This window comes from Pteronotus mesoamericanus, unplaced genomic scaffold (genome assembly GCF_021234165.1).
Source record: "Pteronotus mesoamericanus isolate MK-2021 breed Mesoamerican mustached bat unplaced genomic scaffold, CSHL_Meso_final contig_2, whole genome shotgun sequence".
NCBI lineage: Eukaryota > Metazoa > Chordata > Mammalia > Chiroptera > Mormoopidae > Pteronotus > Pteronotus mesoamericanus.
The window spans coordinates 29,513,293-29,533,677 of NW_026555084.1; the positions used below are offsets into that span (position 1 = coordinate 29,513,293).

Below are 20,385 nucleotides of genomic sequence, written 5' to 3' on the forward strand. Positions count from 1 at the left end.
AACAAACTTTAAAATACCCATTGGAAAGTTGACAGTAATTTTTCCTTCTCATGGTAAGCAATTAGGATTGACCCAGAAAGCTTACGTTGGGTGCTGCGTGGAATGGTTCAGAGACCTGGGTTTCTGGAGAGATGATGGTACTATATTCACTGAGGACATAAAATACTAGGAAAGATCCAAGCTTGAAGAAAATTACAATGAGGTAGATTTTGAATATTTTGAGTTTGAGTTGTCTGTCAGATATATAAGATGACTTGTCAAGTAGACAGCATGATAGATACACAAGATCTGGCTGGAAAGTATCCAGCTATGTAATATGAAAAATAGACACTTATTGAAGAAGATAAAAGAAACATTGCACATAGAACAATGACACCTCAGTCCCCTTCAAAGTAGTAGGCACTTTGGGACCTCACACAGTTCTCTGAATAGCCATCAGCTGTCCCATTATATTTTCCTGAATCTCATCGACAGTCTGAAATCTCTCTTCTTTCAACAGTGATTTTAGTTTGGGAAAAGCCAGAAGTGGCAGGGCACCACATCTGGGTTGTAGAGGCACTGAGTCACCTGGGTGATTTAATGCTTCGCCAAAAAACTGCACGAGATGAGATACATGAACAGGGGCATTGTCTGATGAAGGTGCTAGTTACCAGTTGCCATAGCTGCGGTCTTCTGAATCATCCAGATAGTTCCCGTAGAGGAATATTCAGGCTTAACACAAAATTTGGTGCAGATTCATTGCTCTACTTGCTCAAGTCATTCTGAGTACAATGGCCACACAGTACACATGCTCACTCAAAGGCATCTACTGCCTCCACTGACTAGTACAGTGAAGTTGTCATTGTTCATGTTTGTGCATTCCAGTCCACTCTCCTTGACTGCCAGGTTGCATTGATGTTGCTCAGACTGTTCTCGTTATATTAACAATGGTTGGACTTTTTCCAGACAGACCTTGTACAGGTCTTAATCTCAGAGGACAGATTTGTTTTATAGATATTAGAATCTCCTTTATGTTAAAATTGGTTGAAGACTTAGGTATGGTAAATAAAGATATTTGATTGAAAGATTAGTTTAGACTGTAAACTAACATCTAACAAAATTCTGGGTTTCACTGGAGATTTAATTGAACTAAAATGTTGATGGACTTAAGTCATCTGATACTCTTATTTTATCCTTCAAATATATAAAATAAGAAATCTCGGTAGGCATATTTTTATGTCTTTCAGAATAACATTGTAAAGCAATAAGTAGATCATTATGATCTAAATTTAGTTGGAAGTGAAGACATAACATTGATAAATTTGTGAATTTCAAATAATAGTCTTCATATACATAAAAGTTACCAGAAATAGAATTTCTAATGCACACATGCAGTACAATATTTAAGGTAATCTTCATCACATGTGATGGTCTTGTACACATAAATGAAGAACGTGAATTTAATGATAAAATTAGTAGGATAACACTAATAAACATAGTTTTATTTTAGACTTTGATTTAATCTTTATTGAAATTTTTTATTACCCTTTAGTCCCTTTAAACCATCCTCCACCCAGAAATCACCACAAAACATGCAGTTCTGAAGTCTATCATAAAGTAATGATTATAGATTTTCCCTATGTGAACATGGTCTGTGTTCCTTAATTTTTAATGATTTTCTGTATCAGACTGTATTTCATGTTACGTATTTTCTGTTGACTTCATATACATGTAAATGTGTGTATTTATTTACTCAATCATTTACTTATTTAAACAGCTCAGAAACTATTGCCAGATGTTGGTATATCCTGCTTTCTGGATCTGTGCTCATGAAAGACTCCATGGTCTTGCCTCCATGCAGGTACGTTCCTATTTGCTGCTTTGTGCATGTGGCAGGCAAGGGTAACATCATGTCTGTGCGGTTGACCAAGAAGTCCATTTGGTTTTTACTGTAAAATAAAAGACACATTTTTCATTTTCTCCAAATAACTGTTGATGTGGATATTTTGAGTACGTCGGCCATCTCCCATGTGGTGGAATGTTGGTTGTTTTCACTTAATGTATTGATTGATCACTATGAACTGCAGCTCATCTACCTGACCAGGGAGCATTGTCCAGCCAGAAATCTCCAGCACAAAACTTCACAAACGACATTTGACACGTTTAATCAGTCACAGCATCTTTTCCATGCACTGCACCAATCTTTTCTTTTGTGTTCCAGTTTTGTTTTTACCTTTCTTGAAATAATAAAGCATAATATGCCAAAAATGTTTATTTTCTTCCATCTTCAATATTAAAGTGGCTACAGAAAAGTCACCAATTTTCATAAGCTTTTTTTTAAAATGCTCTCTGATATGATAGCTGTCACAACGCAGCCTAACAAGATTGTTTCGAATGAAGTAAAAGAGAGCTAAGTGCTATTAGAGCCATCTTTCAGAAAAAAACAAATGAACTTCTTGGCCAACCCAATATTTATTTTATTTCTTATGTTAAACTATTTTATGTAGATTGTATGTTTTCTCTCATTTTATAAATGTCTTTGCTTGTAAATTGGAAATACTTGACAGGAATCAGCTGATATTTCATATTTTCTAAGGGTGTAATCTTAAAATATACACCATGACATAATATCTTAGTCCTGTTTGATCTTTAGTTTTATGTGAAAGTTGATCCGATTTATCCGATGGTTTCTGGATTTGTTGATGTTAATGATTGTAGAGAGAGGTACTATATTTTAATAGTTAAGAAATTGGTTTTTAGAGAAAGTCAAGCTAGGTATAATTTATTATTATCAGTTATTAGTTATCTTACTTTGGACGAATTTGAGTTTCTTGACTATGAAATGAGGATAACAATAACACCTACTTCAGTGTCTTTATGAGATTTTGGCAGGCTCCTACTCAGAACTCTCAACAGAAGTCTGTAGAAGTTGGCACTCTAGAGCCAGACTGCCTGAGTTCCTGTGTGTGCGCTCTTTATACCTCAGTTTTCTCAGTTGTAAAATGCAGGCAATAATACAACCTATTTCATAGGTTAGTTTTGAGGAATAAATGAATTAATATTTAATAACGTTCTCAGAATATTGCCTACTAATAAGTAATTGTTAATTGTCACCACCATGGTTACTAGGTAAAAGAAGAGAAGGGTGGTTAGAAAGATGGTCAGTTGTATTGGTGAATTTGCTCTGTTAGCAATTCTTAATATTGTGGGGCCTCAAATTATAATTTGATGACAAAAAATGTAAATTTTTAGTGACTTTTTCTAATGTTGCAAAGAGACTTTTGGTCATTTAAAAGAGTAAGACTTCTAATTGCAGCTAAATTGGTTTAGTTCAATAACTTAAATTCAATTATCAAGATACAGTCTACTAGATAGATGGTATGGGACTTAGTTTTGATGCCACCTTTAAAGTCATTTCTTGAGACCTGAAATGCTTCATCATTGGCCTTTGGTGAAATGAAATCTGTGCTTCTTGACTAGTAGAATAAAACATTGTTGACTGATTTTACAGATAAAACATAGTAGGTTTTGTTTACTTAAGGAATGATGCCATGTCAGAGGCTCAGTGTTGGTCTCTGCTGTTGGCAGATTAGGTACCAGCAGTAGCATTAGCATTGAGGCTGTGTATTCTCCATTTCTGCCACTGCCGCCACTCCATTCATGGGCTCATTGAATAAGCATGTGGAGTGGCACGGGAAGGAGTTTGACACCCAAAGAGCTTGTCATTTTGTTTACCTGATTGTTAAAAGTCGCTTCTTACAGTGGAGACCCTTTGGGCATTCATATGGGATGCAGATATCTTCAGAGTCTGTGCCCATTCTTAAAAAGATCCTTCTACATACCTCCTCCTCGACTTCTTTGTTATCAGTCTTCTAATCCTGTTCCTTCTGAAGTCCCTGACCACTCAACCAAACCATTAGTGACTGCCCGTGAATCTATTTAGATTGATAATTTTGACTATCTCTCAATTGAGACAAAATGGACAACCAGATGTACTGCTTGAAGTTCTGTTCCCTAGGAGGATGTTCTTTCACTACCTTCCTTTAGGATTACCTCTGAGTGAGGCTGTCCACTTTTGGGTGGCACCAGCATGTTGTACAGACTCATCTGTAAAACAAGCTCGAGTTTTATCTTCCTCATTCAACTGCAACTCCCCAGGCGGGCATAGGCACAGATTGAGGTGGAAGAGACAATGCAGCAGGAGTTGGTGTTGAAGGAGTCTGAGCCAGACCTATTGTGGACCTGGGTAAACTCAGCCTCTTATATACCATATTTATTTGGTAATAGATTAGTAGCTGTTGCTCATGCCCAACCCTCATGGCTAGCTATGCAGTTCCTTATGGGAAGTTTTAGGCTACAAAATAACCTGATGCCCCATGCATGGTTAAGCATTCAGTCTACCAAAGCCCAGTAGCAAGCCAGACGTTATTTCTTCAAAGTAGAATGCAGTAAGCACTCACTAACATCATAGATAAGTTTTTGGAAACTGCGACTTTAAGTGAAATGACTTAAAACCAATTTTACTATAAACTAATTGATATTAACTGGAGTTTAGTTCGGTTCCTCTGGCATATTTCTGGTAACAAAACCATCACCAAACTTCTAAATAAAAACCGAAAACACTTCTAATATTAAACATTGAAATGTATGTGAGGTATGCACTTAGAAAGATGAGTGAAAACAAGTAAGATAATTATTTTCTACCTGTTTATACCAGTTCAGGGTAATAGGTGGCCAGAGACTACCCGAGTAGCTCAGGGCACTGTGGTAACCTACCCTTCCATTGCAGGGCACATTCCCCTTCCGAATCCCCCTTCCCCACACACGCACACACTCATTTTGACAGTGCCACTGGACCCTACAGGACACCTACTGCATTAAGCCACACTACCAAGACACAGTCAAAGAAGCTCTACCTAATACATAGAAACAAACACAGGGAGGCTGTCAAAATGAAGAGACAAAGAAACATGGCACAAATGAAAGAACAGATAAAAACTCCAGAAAAATTGCTAAACAAAGTAGAGATAAGCATTCTTTCAGATGCAGAGTTCAAAATACTGGTTATAAGGATGCTCAGGGAACTTAGTGAGGACCTCAGCAACATAAAAAAGATCAAGTCAGACATGAAGGATACACTAATTGAAATAAAAAACAGTTTACAGGGAAACAACAGTAGAGTGGATGAAGCTGAGAATCAAATTAGTGATTTGGAACATAAAGGAAGCAAAAAACAACCAATCAGAACAAGAAGAAGAAAAAAGAATCCAAAAAAAAATAAGGATAGTATAAGCAGCCTCTAGGACCACTTCAAGAGGTAGAACATTTACATCATAGGAGCGCCAGAAGGAGAAGAGCAAAAAATTGGAAATCTGTTTGAAAAAATAATGAAAGGAAATTTCCCTAATTTGGTGAAGGAAATAAACATGCAAGTCCAGGCAGCACAGAGAGTCCCAAACAAGATGGATGCAAAGAGGCCCACTCTAAGATACATGATAATTAAAATGTCAAAGGTTAAAGATAAAGAGAGAATCTTAAAAGCAGCAAGAGAAAAAAGTCAATTACCTACAGGGTAGTTCCCATAAAGACTGTCAATTGATTTCTTAAATAAACTTTGCAGGCTAGAGGGATTGGAAGACATACTCAAAGTCATGAAAAGCAGGGACCTACCTATAGGCAAGATGGCTCTACCCAGCAAAGCTACCATTTAGAATGGAAGGGCAGATAAAAAGCTTCCCAGACAAGGAAAAGCTAAAGGAATTCATCATCACTAGATCATTATTATATGAAATGTTAAAGGGACTTAAGAAAAGATAAAAAATATGAACAATAAAATGGGAAAAAAATACAAGTGTACCAACAATTGAACCTAAAAAACAAACTAAGCAAACAGGAAGAACAGAGAGAATCATGGATACAGAGAGTGTTTTGATGGTTGCCAGATGGGAGAGTGGTGTAGGGGAAGGGGTGAAGAGGTGAGGGGATTAAGAAGTACAAATAGGTATTTACAGAATAGTCATGGGAATGTAAAGTACAGTATAGGAAATGGCATAGCCAAAGAACCTACGTATGTATGACCCATGGACATGAACAATGGTGGGGGTACTGCCTGAGAGAGAAGGGGCAAAAGGGAAAAAATCAGGACAACTATAATAGCATAGTCAATATATAATTTAGAAAAAAGAAAGCAAGGATTGCATTACATGTGATCTTTAAATAAACTGAACATATGTATTAATAAATTGTTTAATATTTTAGAAATTGATTTGAGAGAGAGAGAGAGAGGAAGAAAGAGACACACATTGATTTGTCATTCCACTTACTAGTGCATTCATTGGTTGATTGCTGTATGTGTCCTGACAAGGGATTGAACCTGTAGTGATGATGTATCTGGACGATGCTTTAACCAGCTGAGCTACCCAGTTTGGATGAATGCATGCATTTATTTATGCAGGACGTAAGCATTGATTGTCATTCTATTAAGACACAAGCATAATGACAAAAAGAAAAAAGAAAAAAAAGACCTTGGATTGAACCCTACATATTGTGGACGTGGAAAGAAAAACTTTCTTGGGGAGGCATTTTGGTAATGGATTCTACAGATAGGCAGGATAGGGTAGGCAAAGTAGGAGGGAGCCAGCATTTCAGTCAAATTTCTCAAGCACAGGGGCGTTAATTCACTTAGAGAAGATTTATTGAGTGCCTGCCTGCATGTGTGTCTCCGCCAGTCATTGGGGTTGGGAAAGGTTTTCACCTTTAAATAGCTTTGTCCATTTTCTAAAGACCTTTTTTTTTGACAAAGTAATACATTTGTACTGTTCAGAAGTCAAAACAGTATATAACAAGTACTTCAAGAGGTATTCCCACTTTTATTGTCACCCACACCATTCAACTTATTTGCATAGATAACCTTTTTTATTATCTTGCACATTTTAGTAGTGTCTAATACATTGGACAAAAACCAATACATATACGTATCTTTCCTATTTCTGACCCAAATAGGAAAATTGCTCCATGGTTTAACTTTTTATTGTGAGATATATGGGGGAAGTGTCAGTAACCTAAAAGTACATGTTAATGAGTTACGGTGAGTTACTGTAAATTGAACATTTGCCTAATCACCACTGAGATCAAGAAATTGAACATTGGCAGCACCATAGAAGCACCCTGCATGTCTTTTCTCAAATCAGCTCTCCTTCTACCCCCCAACTAACATGTAGTTTGGTTTCGTTCACTTCTGAAGTTAATAGGAATGTTATCATACAGTATTCTTTTGTGGGTGGCTTCTTTGGCCCCACGCTATGTTTATGAGATTTGCCTGCATTGTTGCAGGTAGTTATAGTCAATTCATTCTCATTCATTAGCATTTTATTGTTTGCGCTCTTGAGGGCTATTACAAGCAAAGTAGCTGTGAACATTCTTGTATTTTTGATCCACATGTGCATGCATTTCGTACAGTATACATAGCAGAGGATTATTGGCTCATAGGATGTGCCTATATTCAGCTTTAATTGTTCATTTGCAAGTCATATTCCAAAGTGGATGTAGCAATTTACATACCCATCAGCAGTATGTGAAAATTCCTATTGTTTCACATCCTCTCTAATACGTAGTAACGTCTCTATATATTTTTAATATTTTTGACAGCTTAATTTCAGTTACTGTTGAGAATATATATCTCATAGTTTTGATTTGCATATTATTGATTGCTGATGAGTGAGTACATTTGAATAACCTTTTGTAAATTGCTTCTTAAAGTCTCTTCTCCATTTTTCTAATGCATCGTCTTTTGTTATTGAGATACAGAAATTCTTTGTATGTATTCTGAATAAGAATGCTTGATTGGTTATTTTTATTGCAGATATCTTTTCCCCACCCTGTGCCTTATGTTATTCATTCTCATGAACACAGGTTCTCAATTCTAATGTAGAGCAATTCAGTTTTTTTTTTTGATTTTTTGTTTTTGCTTAAGAAATATTTGTATACCTGAGGATACTTTCCTTTATTAATTACTTTCTACAACTTGTTTTTCTTTTCCATTTACATCTATAGTCTACTTAGATTATTAAATTTTGAGTACGATATAATGTTGCAATCTTTTCCATATGGATTTTTATATATCCTTTTTTAACTTTCATTCAGTGCCACCATTTTCATAAATCAAATATCCATATATTTCTGTACCTTTTGGGGGGGTCTCCTAATATATCTATTAGATTTTGTTTATCCTTTCTTGAATACTACATTGTTGTAATTACTGTGCCTCTATAATGTAAGAGAGGGAAAATTTTCTACCCTTATAGGTTTTTTTGCTGGTTTAATAACCAAATTAATATAAACCAGATTAACAGGAGAAAAACAAATTTAATTACATATGTACAGGGGCCGCACGAAGACAATGAGATCTGAGGACAATCAGGACAGTGGAAGGTAGTGTGCCAGCTGAGCTGAGTGGGGGCGAGACCTGGGGCTTCAAAGGAGAGGAGAGTAGTTCACAGGATAAAAAACAGGTGTTTAATTACTAGATGTTTCTCCTGCCATACAGATAGGTCATTTAGATATAAACTTATTTCTGGTAATAGCTCTTTTTTCTGGGCTAGGCCCCCTATTAAATTCTTTTAGGAAATTAAGTAAGGGTAAAAGTTTTTTTTTTTCTTTGGTTTTTTTGAGTCTGCTGGGTCTTCATTGCCTTGACGTCAGAATAATTCACATGCTGAAGCGGCACATTTCTGAGACTCATTCTGAACCCCTTCAAAAACGTATCTTGAAGTTTAAGAGAAAAACTACGAAAAATTGCTAACCCACAGTGGTTGTGCCATCGTAAGCACCCACCAGGAATACGTAAGAGTCCTTTTTCTATGTAGTTGCCATCATGTTCAGGTGTCAGTCTGTTTAACTATTCTAGTTGCTGTGGCGTGGTTTTAATTTCCACTTTCCTGCCGAATAGTGCTCAGTGATTCTGAGCACTTTTCCTTGTGCTTACTGACTGTTGCTTCCTCTATATTCTTTGCAAAGTATATGTTTATGTTCTCTTTTTGCCTGCTTCAAAGTAGAGTTTTTTTCTTTACTATTTTATAGGACTGCTTAATGCATTAATGATGCAAGCTGACAGGACAGGTTGCACACATTTTATCTCACTGTTTATCTTGCATTTTTATTTTCTTTATCTAACTGATGTAAATGAAACTGCACATATTTAAAGTATACAATCTAGCAAGTTTGGCATATGTATATATACCCATAAAACCACCACTGTAATAAAATTAACGAACATACTCATCGCCCCGAAAAAATGTCCTCATGCTCCTTTGTAAACCTTTGCTCTCATCCTTCCTTGTTTCCTCCCTTGGACCCAAGGACTACTGTGTTTTTGGGGGGGGTCACTGTAAGTTATTTTACATTTTCTAGAATTTTATACATAAAGAGAAACATAAGATACTCTTTTGGGGGGGGGTCTGGCTTCTCACAGTAAAGTTATTTTGAGACTTACGTTGTTCTGTGTATAAAATTTTATTCCTTTCTATTACAGTATTCTCTTGTATGGATACACCACTGTTTGTTTAGCATTCCGCTACTGAGGGACATTAAGGTTGTTTTTGGTTTTTGATTATTTTTGACTAGCATTGCTATGAACTTTTGTGTACAAATCTTTATATGGACATACACTTTCATTTCTCTGGAGTAAATTTGTATGAGTAGAATGGCTTTATAAGTCTTAAGGTGGATAATATATTTATATTTAATTTGGATATATGAGGTCTGCTTGGAAAAAGTCCAGCCATTGTTAATGTAATAATGTTTTGCATAACATCAGTGTAACCTGGCAGCCAAGGAAAGTGAACTGGAATGAGCATACATGAATAATGACAACTTCACTGTACCAGTCAGTGGGGGCAGTAGGTGCCTTTGAGTGAGCATGTGTACTGTGTGGCCATTGCATTCAAAACGAATGAGTGAGTAGAGCAACGAACCTGCATCAGATTTTGTGCTAAGCTTGAGCATTCCTCCACGGAAACTATTGGGATGATTCAGAACGCTGTAGCTATGGGCAGCTGATGATTGGCAGCCTCATCACCATAATGCACCTGCTCATGCATCACATCTTGTGCAGAGTTTTTTGGTGAAGCATCAAATCACCCAGGTGACTAAGCTCCCCTGTAGTCCAGATTTGGTGTCCTGCCACTTCTGGCTTTTCCCAAAACTAAAATCATCTTTGAAAGGGAAGAGATTTCAGACCATCAGTGAGATTCAGGAAAATACAACAGAGCAGCTGATGGCGACTGGGAGAACTCTGCGAGGTCCCAAGGTGCTTACTTTGAAGGGGACTGAGGTGTCATTGTCCTTTGTACCCTGTTTATTGGATCTTGTATCCTCTTCAGTAAATATCTCTAGTTTTCACAGTACATGGCTGGATACCTTCTGGACAGACCTTATATACCTAGGTAAGGCTAGGTTATGTAGTAAGTGCATGTTTTAACCTTTTAAGAAAGTGTCGCACTCTTTTTCAAAGTTGTGCCATTTCATATTCCCACCAGCAGTGTCTGAGAGTTCTAATTGTTTTGTATCACAGCCTTAACCAACACCTGGTAAGCTCAGTCTTTTTAAGTTACATACACTAATTGCTGTGTGGTAGTATCTATGGCAGTTTAAATTTACTTTTCCCTAAAGACTGATGATGGTAATCATCATTTCATATGTTTGTCAGTTGTATAGTTTTTGTGTAGTGTCTCTTTGAATCTTTGGCCCATTTGTTGGATGACTGGGGGAGTTGTTTAACTTATTAAGTTTCAGAAATTCTTTATGTATGCTGTATACAGTCCTGTAACAGATGTCTGACTTGCAGATATTTTCTCCCAGTCTGTGGATTGTGAATTTTTTTTAAATTTTTAAAAATATGTTTATTGATATTAGGAAGGGGCAGAGAGAGAGAGAGAGAGACAGACAGACAGACAGACAGACAGACAGAAACGTTGATTTGAGAGGGAGACATTAATTGGTTACCTTCCATACGTGCCCTGACTCAGGATCGAACCCACAATGTAGATATGAGCCCTGACTGGGAATTGAACCCCCAGGCTTGGTATACTTGATGATGCTCCAACCACCTGAGACACACTGGCCAAGGCTGTGGATTGTGTTTTCCATCTGTCATTTGTTATTTGAACAGTTGAAAGAATTTTGAAGTTCAATTTTGTCAGGGTTTTTTTTTTCTTTAATGGACTGTGATTTTGTTGTTGTATGTAAGAAGTCTTTCATTAACCCAAGGTCATGCATACTTTTTTTCTGTAATTCCTTCTGATGGTTTTAAGTGTTGATGTAAGAACGTCCAAACAAGTAGAAAATTTTTATAAGGGTTTATTTGAGCCAGGGGACACGCCTAGAAGCAAGATCTCAATAGACTGAGAAAAATGCTTCCCGGAATGACAGCTTGCAGTTTGTTTTATACATTAGGAATTAAGGAGAGAGCTGAGGAAGATTACGTAAACTGGGAGAAAACAAGGCAGGGAACATCTCAATGATTATATTACTGAATAGTTAACCAGATTTTGTGCTCTCTTGAGAGTGGTTATGCCTCTTGTGGGTCTGAAAAAGAGGCATTACAAAGGTGAATTAACCAAGATGAAAAGAATAATGGACAGGGCTTATTAGTGCAAAGGTGAACCTTCTCATCAGCCTGGAGAGTGTGATGACCTGCCCAGTTAGGTATTTATGATCAGATCATAAATTTATGATCAGGTTTGTTACAGAGTCCCTTTTTGTCCACAATAGTATTAGATTTTACTGTGATTTATTTAAGTCTGGTATCTAATTTGAACTAATTTTTTCCCACATAGTATGTATGATACATTTGATCTTTTACCTATGCATATTCAATTGTTCCAGAATCTGTTGACCTAACTTTCCCTTCTCTGAAGTACCTTTGTATCTTTGTTGACCTTTAATTGACCATGTATTTGTAGGTCTATTTTCCAATTCTTTGCTTATTTTCATTGATTTATTTTTGTATCTGGTGCCAGTGTACCACATTATCCTGATGACTGTAGTTTTATAATGAATCACAATATAGAGAGTATGAGTCCTCCAACTTTGCCAAATTGTTTTGATTATTAGAGGTTCTTTGCAGTTACATATAAATTTTGGAATCAGTTTGTTAATTTTAAAAAAAAAAAGTGCCTAGGATTTTGATTGGGAATGCACCGAATCTGTGGACCAATTTGGGCAATACTGACATCTTTCTTAACAGTTGATTCTGTTGAACCATGAACAAGGTGCATCATTCTTTTTATTTAGGTCATCTTTAATTTCTCTCAGCAGTGTTTTGTAGTTTTCAATGTTGAGGTGCTGCATATATTAATGTTGTATCTTTCAACTTTACTAAATTCACATATTAGTTCTAATGGTCCTTTTATCAATTCTGTGTAAATGATCACGTCATCCGTGAATAGACACTTTGCTTTTTAAGAAATCCTACTCTGATTGCCCTCACACCCTCACCCCCAGCCCCACTCGCACCCCTTGCTTTCCTGCATTGCTGAACTGGGAAGAAACTGCCTTACGATGCTGAAGAGCCATAGTGAGAGCAGGCATCCTTTCCTTGTCCTCTATCTAAAGGGGAAGTTGGAGATGGGGAAGTTGGAAGCACTCAGTTTTTCACCAAGTATTATCAGAGCTCTAAATTTTTCATAGATGCCCTTATCTAGTTACTTTATTGGAATATAGTTTATATACCATAAAATTCACCCATCTTAAGTTTAGTAAATACATACCTTGGTGCACTACAATTTTAGAAGACTTTCATTACTTGAAAAAGTAATGCGCTTTTGCAGTTAACTGATCTTCTTTCTGTCTGTGTACCTTCAGATATTTCAGATATTTAAAAGTTTGTTTTTTGGCTTCTGTCATTTAGCATAATGTTTCTGAGGTGTATCCATGTTTTAGCACATGTGTATTTTTTAAAACTGCTTGTTTTTCATTCAGTGATGATACATTTTGTTTAGCTGTTCATGAAAAGATGAAAACTTGGAAAAATTTTTTTGTTTTAGTTTAGGGGCTTTTACAGTCCGCCTATGTGGGCCATGTGTTTTCTTATGTAGATATCCAGGAGTGGAATTAGTATGTTACCTGATAATCTATTCATGCACTGTTAAGCATCCCTATATGTTGTTTGTTGAAATGTCTACAAAACTTTTTTCATTTTTTTCAATTGTATTGTTTGTTTTATATTCAAGTTGGAAGGATCTGTGTTTTAGATATAAGTTCTTTATCACATGTATGATTTGCATATATTTCCTCTTGGTTTCTGGTTTGTCTTTTCCTCTTCTTCAGTGTCTGTTGAAGCACAGACATTTTAAATTTTGATGAAATTCAATTTATTGGGTTTTTTTTGTTTTTGAAGATTGAGGTTTTGGTGTCATAGCTAAGAAATCTTTGATCTAACATCACAATTTTTTTTCTTGTGATTTTCTCTAGAAATTTTTTATATTTCACTGTTATATTTTGGTCTTTGTCTATTGTTACTTAATATTTGTTTCTTTATTTTTATTAATATTACTATTTTGCATAAGGATTTACAATTGACCCAGTGCCATATGATGAAAAGGCATTGGATTGCCTTAGTATATTTGTTTAAAATCAATTGACTATACTTACGATGTTCGTTTATTCTAAACTTTATTCTGTTCCATTTAATTATTTTTTTATCTTGGTACCAGCACTCTGTCTTGATTATTGTGACTTTGTTTTAAGTTTCCAAATTGGTGTTATAAGTCACACACCTTTGTTCAGTTTTAGAACAGTTTTTTTTCATTTGAGGTCCTTGTATTTCATATAAATTTAAGGATCTGCATGTCAATTTATACAATAAAGCCTATTGGGATTTTTATAGGAAATATTGTTTTATTTCAAAAAAGGCTTTATTTTTGTCCTGACTTGTATGGCTCAGTTGGTTGGATCATCGTCCCACAAAGCCAAAGTCCCTGTTTCAATTCCCTGTCAGGGCACATGCCTAGGTTTATGGGTCCAGTCCCTGGTCAGGGCACATATAAGCGGGAACTGATTGATGTTTCCGTCTCACATCGATGTTTCCTCCTCTTTCCTTTTTCCTCTCTCTAAAAATAATAAATAAATATATATTTTTTAAAAAGCCTTTCTATTTTAGAGCAATTTTAGGTTTATATCAAAAGAAGTGAAAGGTATAAAGTTTTTCCATATGCCTACTGCCCCTCCTCACACACAGCCTCCACCATTGTCAGCTTCCCTCACCAGAGTGGTACGTTAGTCACTTTCGATGAGCCTGCACTGCCACATCATTATTGCCTAAACTCCATGGTTTATACATTAGGGTTCATTCTTGGTGTTGTACATCCTATGGTTTTGGACAAATATATGACATGTGTCCACTATTATAGTATCATACAGAGTAGTTTTATGGCTATAAAATTCCTCTGAGTTTCACCTATTCATTTCTCCCTTCTCCCAACCCCTGGCAACCATTCTCTTTATCTTAATAGTTTTGCATTTTCCACAACGTCATATAATTGAAATCATACAATATGTAGCCTTTTCAGATTGGCTTCTTTCACTTACAATAAATATGCATTTAAATTTCCTTCATGTCTTTTCATGATTTAATAGTTCATTTCTTTTAGTGCTGAATAATAATGTCATCTGATTATATCCGTTTATTTATCCATTCACCTACTGAAAGATATCTTTGTTGCTTCCAAGTTTTGGCAGTTATGAATAAAGTTGCTATAAACATCCATATGCAAGTTTTGTGTGGATGTAAGCATTGAACTCCTTTGGGTAAATACCAAGAAACACGATTACTGGATCACATGGTAAGAGTGTTTTTAGCTTTGTAAGATATTGCCAAACTGTCTTCCAAAGTGGCTCTACTGTTTTGTGTTCCAACCAGCAGTGAATGAGCATTCCTGTTGCTCTACATTCTCACCAGCACATTTTGATATTGTTAGTGTTTCAGATTTGGGCCATTCTAATAGGGTATGGTGGTATCTTATTTTTGTTTTAAGTTACATTTTCCTGATGACATACGATGTGGAACATCTTTTCATGTGCTTTCTTGCCATCTGTATATCATCTTTGGTGAGGTGTCTGTTAAGGTATCTGGTTATTTTTAAATCATGTTTGTTTTTATTGTTGAGTAATAAGAGTTATATGTATATTCTGGGTAACAGTCCTTTATTGGATACACCTTTTGCAAATATTTTCTCTTCATCTGTGGCTTGTCTTCCCATTCTCTTGACTTTGTTTTTCTTATAGCAGAAGTTTTTAACTTTTTTATATGTTATTTATTTTTAGAGAGAGGGGAAGAGAGGGAGAAAGAAAGGGAGAGAAACATTGATGTGTGAGAGAAACATTGGTTGGTTGCCTCCAGCATGCCCCCAACTGCGGACCTGGCCTCAACCCGGGCATGTGCCCAGACCAGGAATCGAACGGCCACCTTTCGGCTTGCTGGCCTGCTCTCAATCCACTGAGCCATGTCAGCCAGGGCCAAAGTTTGTAATTTTAATGAAGGTCATCTTATCAGTTACTAGCTTTATGTATTGTACCTTTGGTGTTGTAGCTTAAAAAAAAAAAAAAAAAAAAAAATTTATTGCTAGTCCCAGTCACCCAGGTTTTCTTCTGTGCTATCTACCAGGAGTTTTATTGTTTTGCATGTTATGTTTATGTCTGTGATCCATTTTGAGTTAATTTTTGTGAAGAGTATAAAATGTGTATCTAGATTCTTGCCCCCCCAACATGTGAATGTCCAGTTGTTCCAGCACCATTTGTTGAAAAGACTAACATTTCTGTATTGTGCTGTCTTTCCTTCTATGTCAAAGATCAGTTGACTGTATTTGGGGTTCTATTTCTGTTCCATTGATCTGTTTGTTCATTCTCCACTACCACACTGTATTGATTACTGTAGCTTTATGGTAAGTTTGAAGTCGGGGTGCGTTGATTCTCTCACTTTGTTCTTCTCCTTCGCTGTTTTCTCAGTTATTATGGGCCTTTTGCCTCTCAATAGAAACTTCAGAATAAGTTTTTCGGTATCTATGAAATCACTTTCTGCATTTTGGTGTGGATTACATTGAGTCTATAAATCATTTGGAGAGAACTAACATTGCAACATTGAATCTTTCTATCCATGAACGTGGATTATCTTGATTTATTTAGTTCTGCTTTGATATTTCTCATCAGAGTTTTGTAATTTTCCTCATAAGTAGATTTTGTACATATTTTCTTAGCTCTTTTACCATATTATTTAATTTTAGTGTAAATGGCATTTAATTTTTAATTTCAAATTCCACTTGTTTATTGCTGGTTTATAGAAATTGATTAACCTTTGTGTATTAACTTTGTATCCTGTAACCTTGCTATAATTGCTTATTAGATACAGGAGTCATTTTGGTCATTTTTTTCACATTTTATTTATAGATGATCATGTCATCTGCAAATGAGGATGGTGTTAAGATTTACTTCTCAATATTATGCCTTTTATATTAGCTAGGACTTCCAGTATGATCTTGAAAAGCACTGATTGAGCGGGGGAGCATCCTTTTTTAATTCCTGATCTTAGTGGTAAAGCTTTGAGTTTCTCACCATTTAGTATGAGATTAGATGTTGTTTTTTGTACATAGTCTTTATAAATCTGAGAAAGCTTCCCTCTGTTTCTTGTTTACTGAGAATATTATGAATGGATGTTCTTTTTTGTCAGATGCTTTTTCTGGATCTATTGATACAATTATATGATTTTTCTTTTTTAATCTGTTGATGTGATGGATTACATTAATTGATTTTTGAATGTTGAACCAGCCTCACATACCTGGGGAAATCTCACTTGGTCGTCTTGTAGAATTCTTTTTATACACCCCTGCCATATCTGAATCTGATTCTTAAGCTTGCTCTGTGTTTTCTGTTTTGCCTTTTAGTATGCCTTGTAATTTTTTTTTTCCTGGATAGCTACACATAAAGTACAGGGTAAAAGGAATTGCTGTAAATAGGTCTTCAGTAATGTGCTGGTAGGGTGTAGCAGGGAGGGGAAGCGTTTTATAGTCCTGTGATTAGGTCTTAGTCTTTGGACTGTGGACTTCACATGTGTGAGATACAAGGCTAGAGCCAACTTGGGTTGGTTATTTCCCTTTCTGCAGGTCTGTTAGTCTCTGATAGCATAGTTCCTCCTAAGGGCAGACCTTGCTGTGGTGTGTTTCCAACTAGTTCCTTTGCCAGGAGCTCAAGGGGCTTTTTCTCTATTCATTGTAAGAACCTGGTAGAAATCCATAAGGTAAACCTCAAATAAGTTTTAGTTGAGGCCCCTTCAGTGACCTGAATCTTACTGGAGTTTTTAACTCAAGCTGTCACTCTGAGCTTCCCAGCTGGATTTCCCCAGTCCTGGCACTAGTTTCCTTGGAGATTGCTGCTCTGAGTTGTGATTCTTTGTATTCATCTGTTGTTCTCTCCAATTTGGGGACAGCACTATTGCCCTTGTTACCTCACTTATTTTACAGATCTAAAAGGTCATTGATTTTCTACTTTGTTCAACTTTTTACTTGTAATTAGCACAGAGTACAATTTCCAATATTCTTCTATGTCAGACTGGAAACTGGGTGTCCAGAAATACTTAGAAATCTATAGACTCATTTGGGGAGGCTTGCAGTCTTAACTGTATTTCATCTTCCAATCAATGGACATGGATTGTTTCTATGTATATTTACATCTTCTTTAACTTCTCTCAGTATTTTGCATTTTTCAGTGTATAATCCTTACACTTGTTATTTACAAATATTTTTCTTTTTGATAGTGTTCTAAATGGCATTGTTCTACTTATTGCTTCTGTAGATAAGTACAGTTGGTTTTTATATGTTGACCTTGACATACTCTTAAGTTCTAGTAGTTTAATTTATAGGTCCTTAAGTGTTTTCTACATACAAAATCAGTTGTCTTTGGTAAAGGCTGCTTCATGTCTTTTTTCCCCATCTGTATGACTTTTTTTAATGTCTTTTCTTCCTTTATTACACTGGCTAGAATCTCTAGTTTGAAGTAGTGAGAGTGGACAGCCTTGCTTTATTCAGGATGCATATTGTTATCTCTAGATGAACCATTAATAAATGTAACAAAACATCACATTTAAAAATCATCAAAGGAATTAAACTGGTACACTAAAAATATTCATTTAATAGAAATGATGGCAATAAAGGAGGAATAGAGGAACAAAAAAGATGGGGCATTTACAAAATGAATAGAAAAATGGGACACATAACCCAACCACCATCAGTAATTTCATTACGAGTGCGTAGTGTTGACATTCCAATCAAAATATAGAGATTATCAGATTGTGTAATTATATGCTGCCTACAGGAAATACTTTAGTTTTAAGCACAGGGATGTTGAAAGTTAAAGGACGGAAAAGGATATACGAGGCAAATTGTATTCGTAAGAAAACTGAAGTTGGTCACCTTGCTATCAGTCAAAACAGACTTAAAACAGGAAATATTACTGGGTACTAAATGCAAAATTTCACAGTGCTGAAAAGATCATTATTTTAGTAACACATGACAGTTTTATTGTATATACATTTAATAATAGAGCCACAAGATATGAAAAATAAAAGATGGCAGAATTGAAAGAATCAGTAGAAATTCAGCTGGAGATTTCAGGACTCTACTCAATAATTGCTAGAGCCACTAGACTGAAAAATTAGAAAAATAAAGCTTGAAAAGTACTAGCAAACACTTTGATTTGATACATACTGTTTTTCAAATTTATAGATCATTATTCTAAAGCGTATTCTAGGCCAAAAACACAAGTTTCAATAAATTTTACAAGGATTGAAATCATCCATAGTTTGTCCTCTGAGTAAGTATACTGAAATTAAATCATAAATCAATACTAGAATGATATATGGGAATTTAAATAACATGTTTGTAAATGACCCATAGCTCAAGGAACAGTTGACAACAGAAATTAGAAATTGTTTATAGTCCTGACCAGTGTAATTCAGTGGGTTGTGCATTGTCCTGCAAAGTGAAAAGTCTCTGGTTTGATTCCCAGTCAGGGCCCATGTCTGGGTTGCCGACTGGTCCCTGCTTGGGGTGCACGTGCAAGAGACCAGCAACTAATGTTTCTCTCCTTCTCTTTCTCCCTTCCTCTCTCTCTTTCTAAGAATAAAGAAATAAAATCTTTAAAAAAGAGTTGCAATTGAAGTAGCATTTAAGCTTTAAAAAAAGAAAATGTTTTTTGAAATGAATAAAAGTGAACACATCAAACTTTATAGGACTCAACTAAAGCATCTAGGGAGGTTTATGAGAAAAGAATAATGGTCTCAATTCAGTCATCCTAAGTTTCCATCTTAGTAAAAATAGAAAACTAAACTCAAAGCAAACAGAAGTAAAGTTCAAGTAGAACTTAATGAAACACAAACCAGAAAAATAGAGAGAAACCAGTGAAAGGAAAAGTTGGTTCTTTGAACAGATCAACAGTGATAAACCTTAAGACTGACCATTTGAAAAAGAGGCCACAACTTAGCAAAATTAGGCATGAAAGAGAGGTTATTGCTATCCTGCAGAAATGAAAAGTGCGGGTGACCCTTGAACAATGCAGGGGGTAATGACCCCCCTGTGCAGGTGAAAAGCCAACTGTCACCTTTGGCTGCTTGGTAACTTACCTACTAATAGCCTCGTTTTTTGACTGGAAGCCTTACTGATAACATAAAACAGTTAACACACATTTATATGTTATATGCATTATATACTGTATTCTTATAATAAAGTAAGCTACATAATAGAAAATGTAAGAAAATCATAAGAAAAAATACATTTACAGTGAAAAAAAATCGCATATTAATAAGTATATTCCTGCAAAGAAAAGTCTAGGCCCAGATGGCTTTATTGCTACGTTTTCAAATATTTGAGAAAGCATTATTACATATCTTGCACAAACTCTTTTGGAAAATAAGGGAAGAGGGAACACTTTTAGTTTATTTTCTGAGGCCACTATTACCCTGATACCAATGCCAAAGACATCACAAGAAATGAAACCTACAAATTATCTCTTGTGAACATACATGGAGAAATATCAACAAAATAACAGCAAAAAATCAAAAATCCAGTAATATATTAAAAGTATTGGACAGTGTGAACAAGTTGGGGTTATTTTAGAAATGCAAGGAAGTTTAACATCTGTAAATCAATACAATTACTCTGCTAGTGAAAAGTGGACAATAACCACATGATCTTTTCAGTAAACACAAAAAATTTGACAAAATTTAAAACTTGTTTATGATAAAATTTTTTGAACCTGTTAGATATACCCAAGGAAAGTTCCTAATTGTCATCTAGGGCATGTACAAAAATTTTATTGCTGTAAGAATTTTATAGTTTTCATTTTTTATTTATATCTAATCCA

The 20,385-nt window shown here is 35.6% G+C and overlaps 1 protein-coding gene across 2 annotated transcripts in view; it reads left to right on the plus strand.

Moving 5' to 3' along the window:
* Positions 1-20,385, plus strand: part of RAPGEF6 (Rap guanine nucleotide exchange factor 6) — a 183,540-nt gene that overhangs the window by 30,241 nt on the left and 132,914 nt on the right. For both annotated transcript variants that reach the window (XM_054568500.1, XM_054568502.1), the window contains exon 4: positions 1,757-1,840. In XM_054568500.1, coding sequence (XP_054424475.1) covers positions 1,757-1,840 — 84 coding nt within the window. The remainder of the gene's footprint in view (positions 1-1,756; positions 1,841-20,385) is intronic.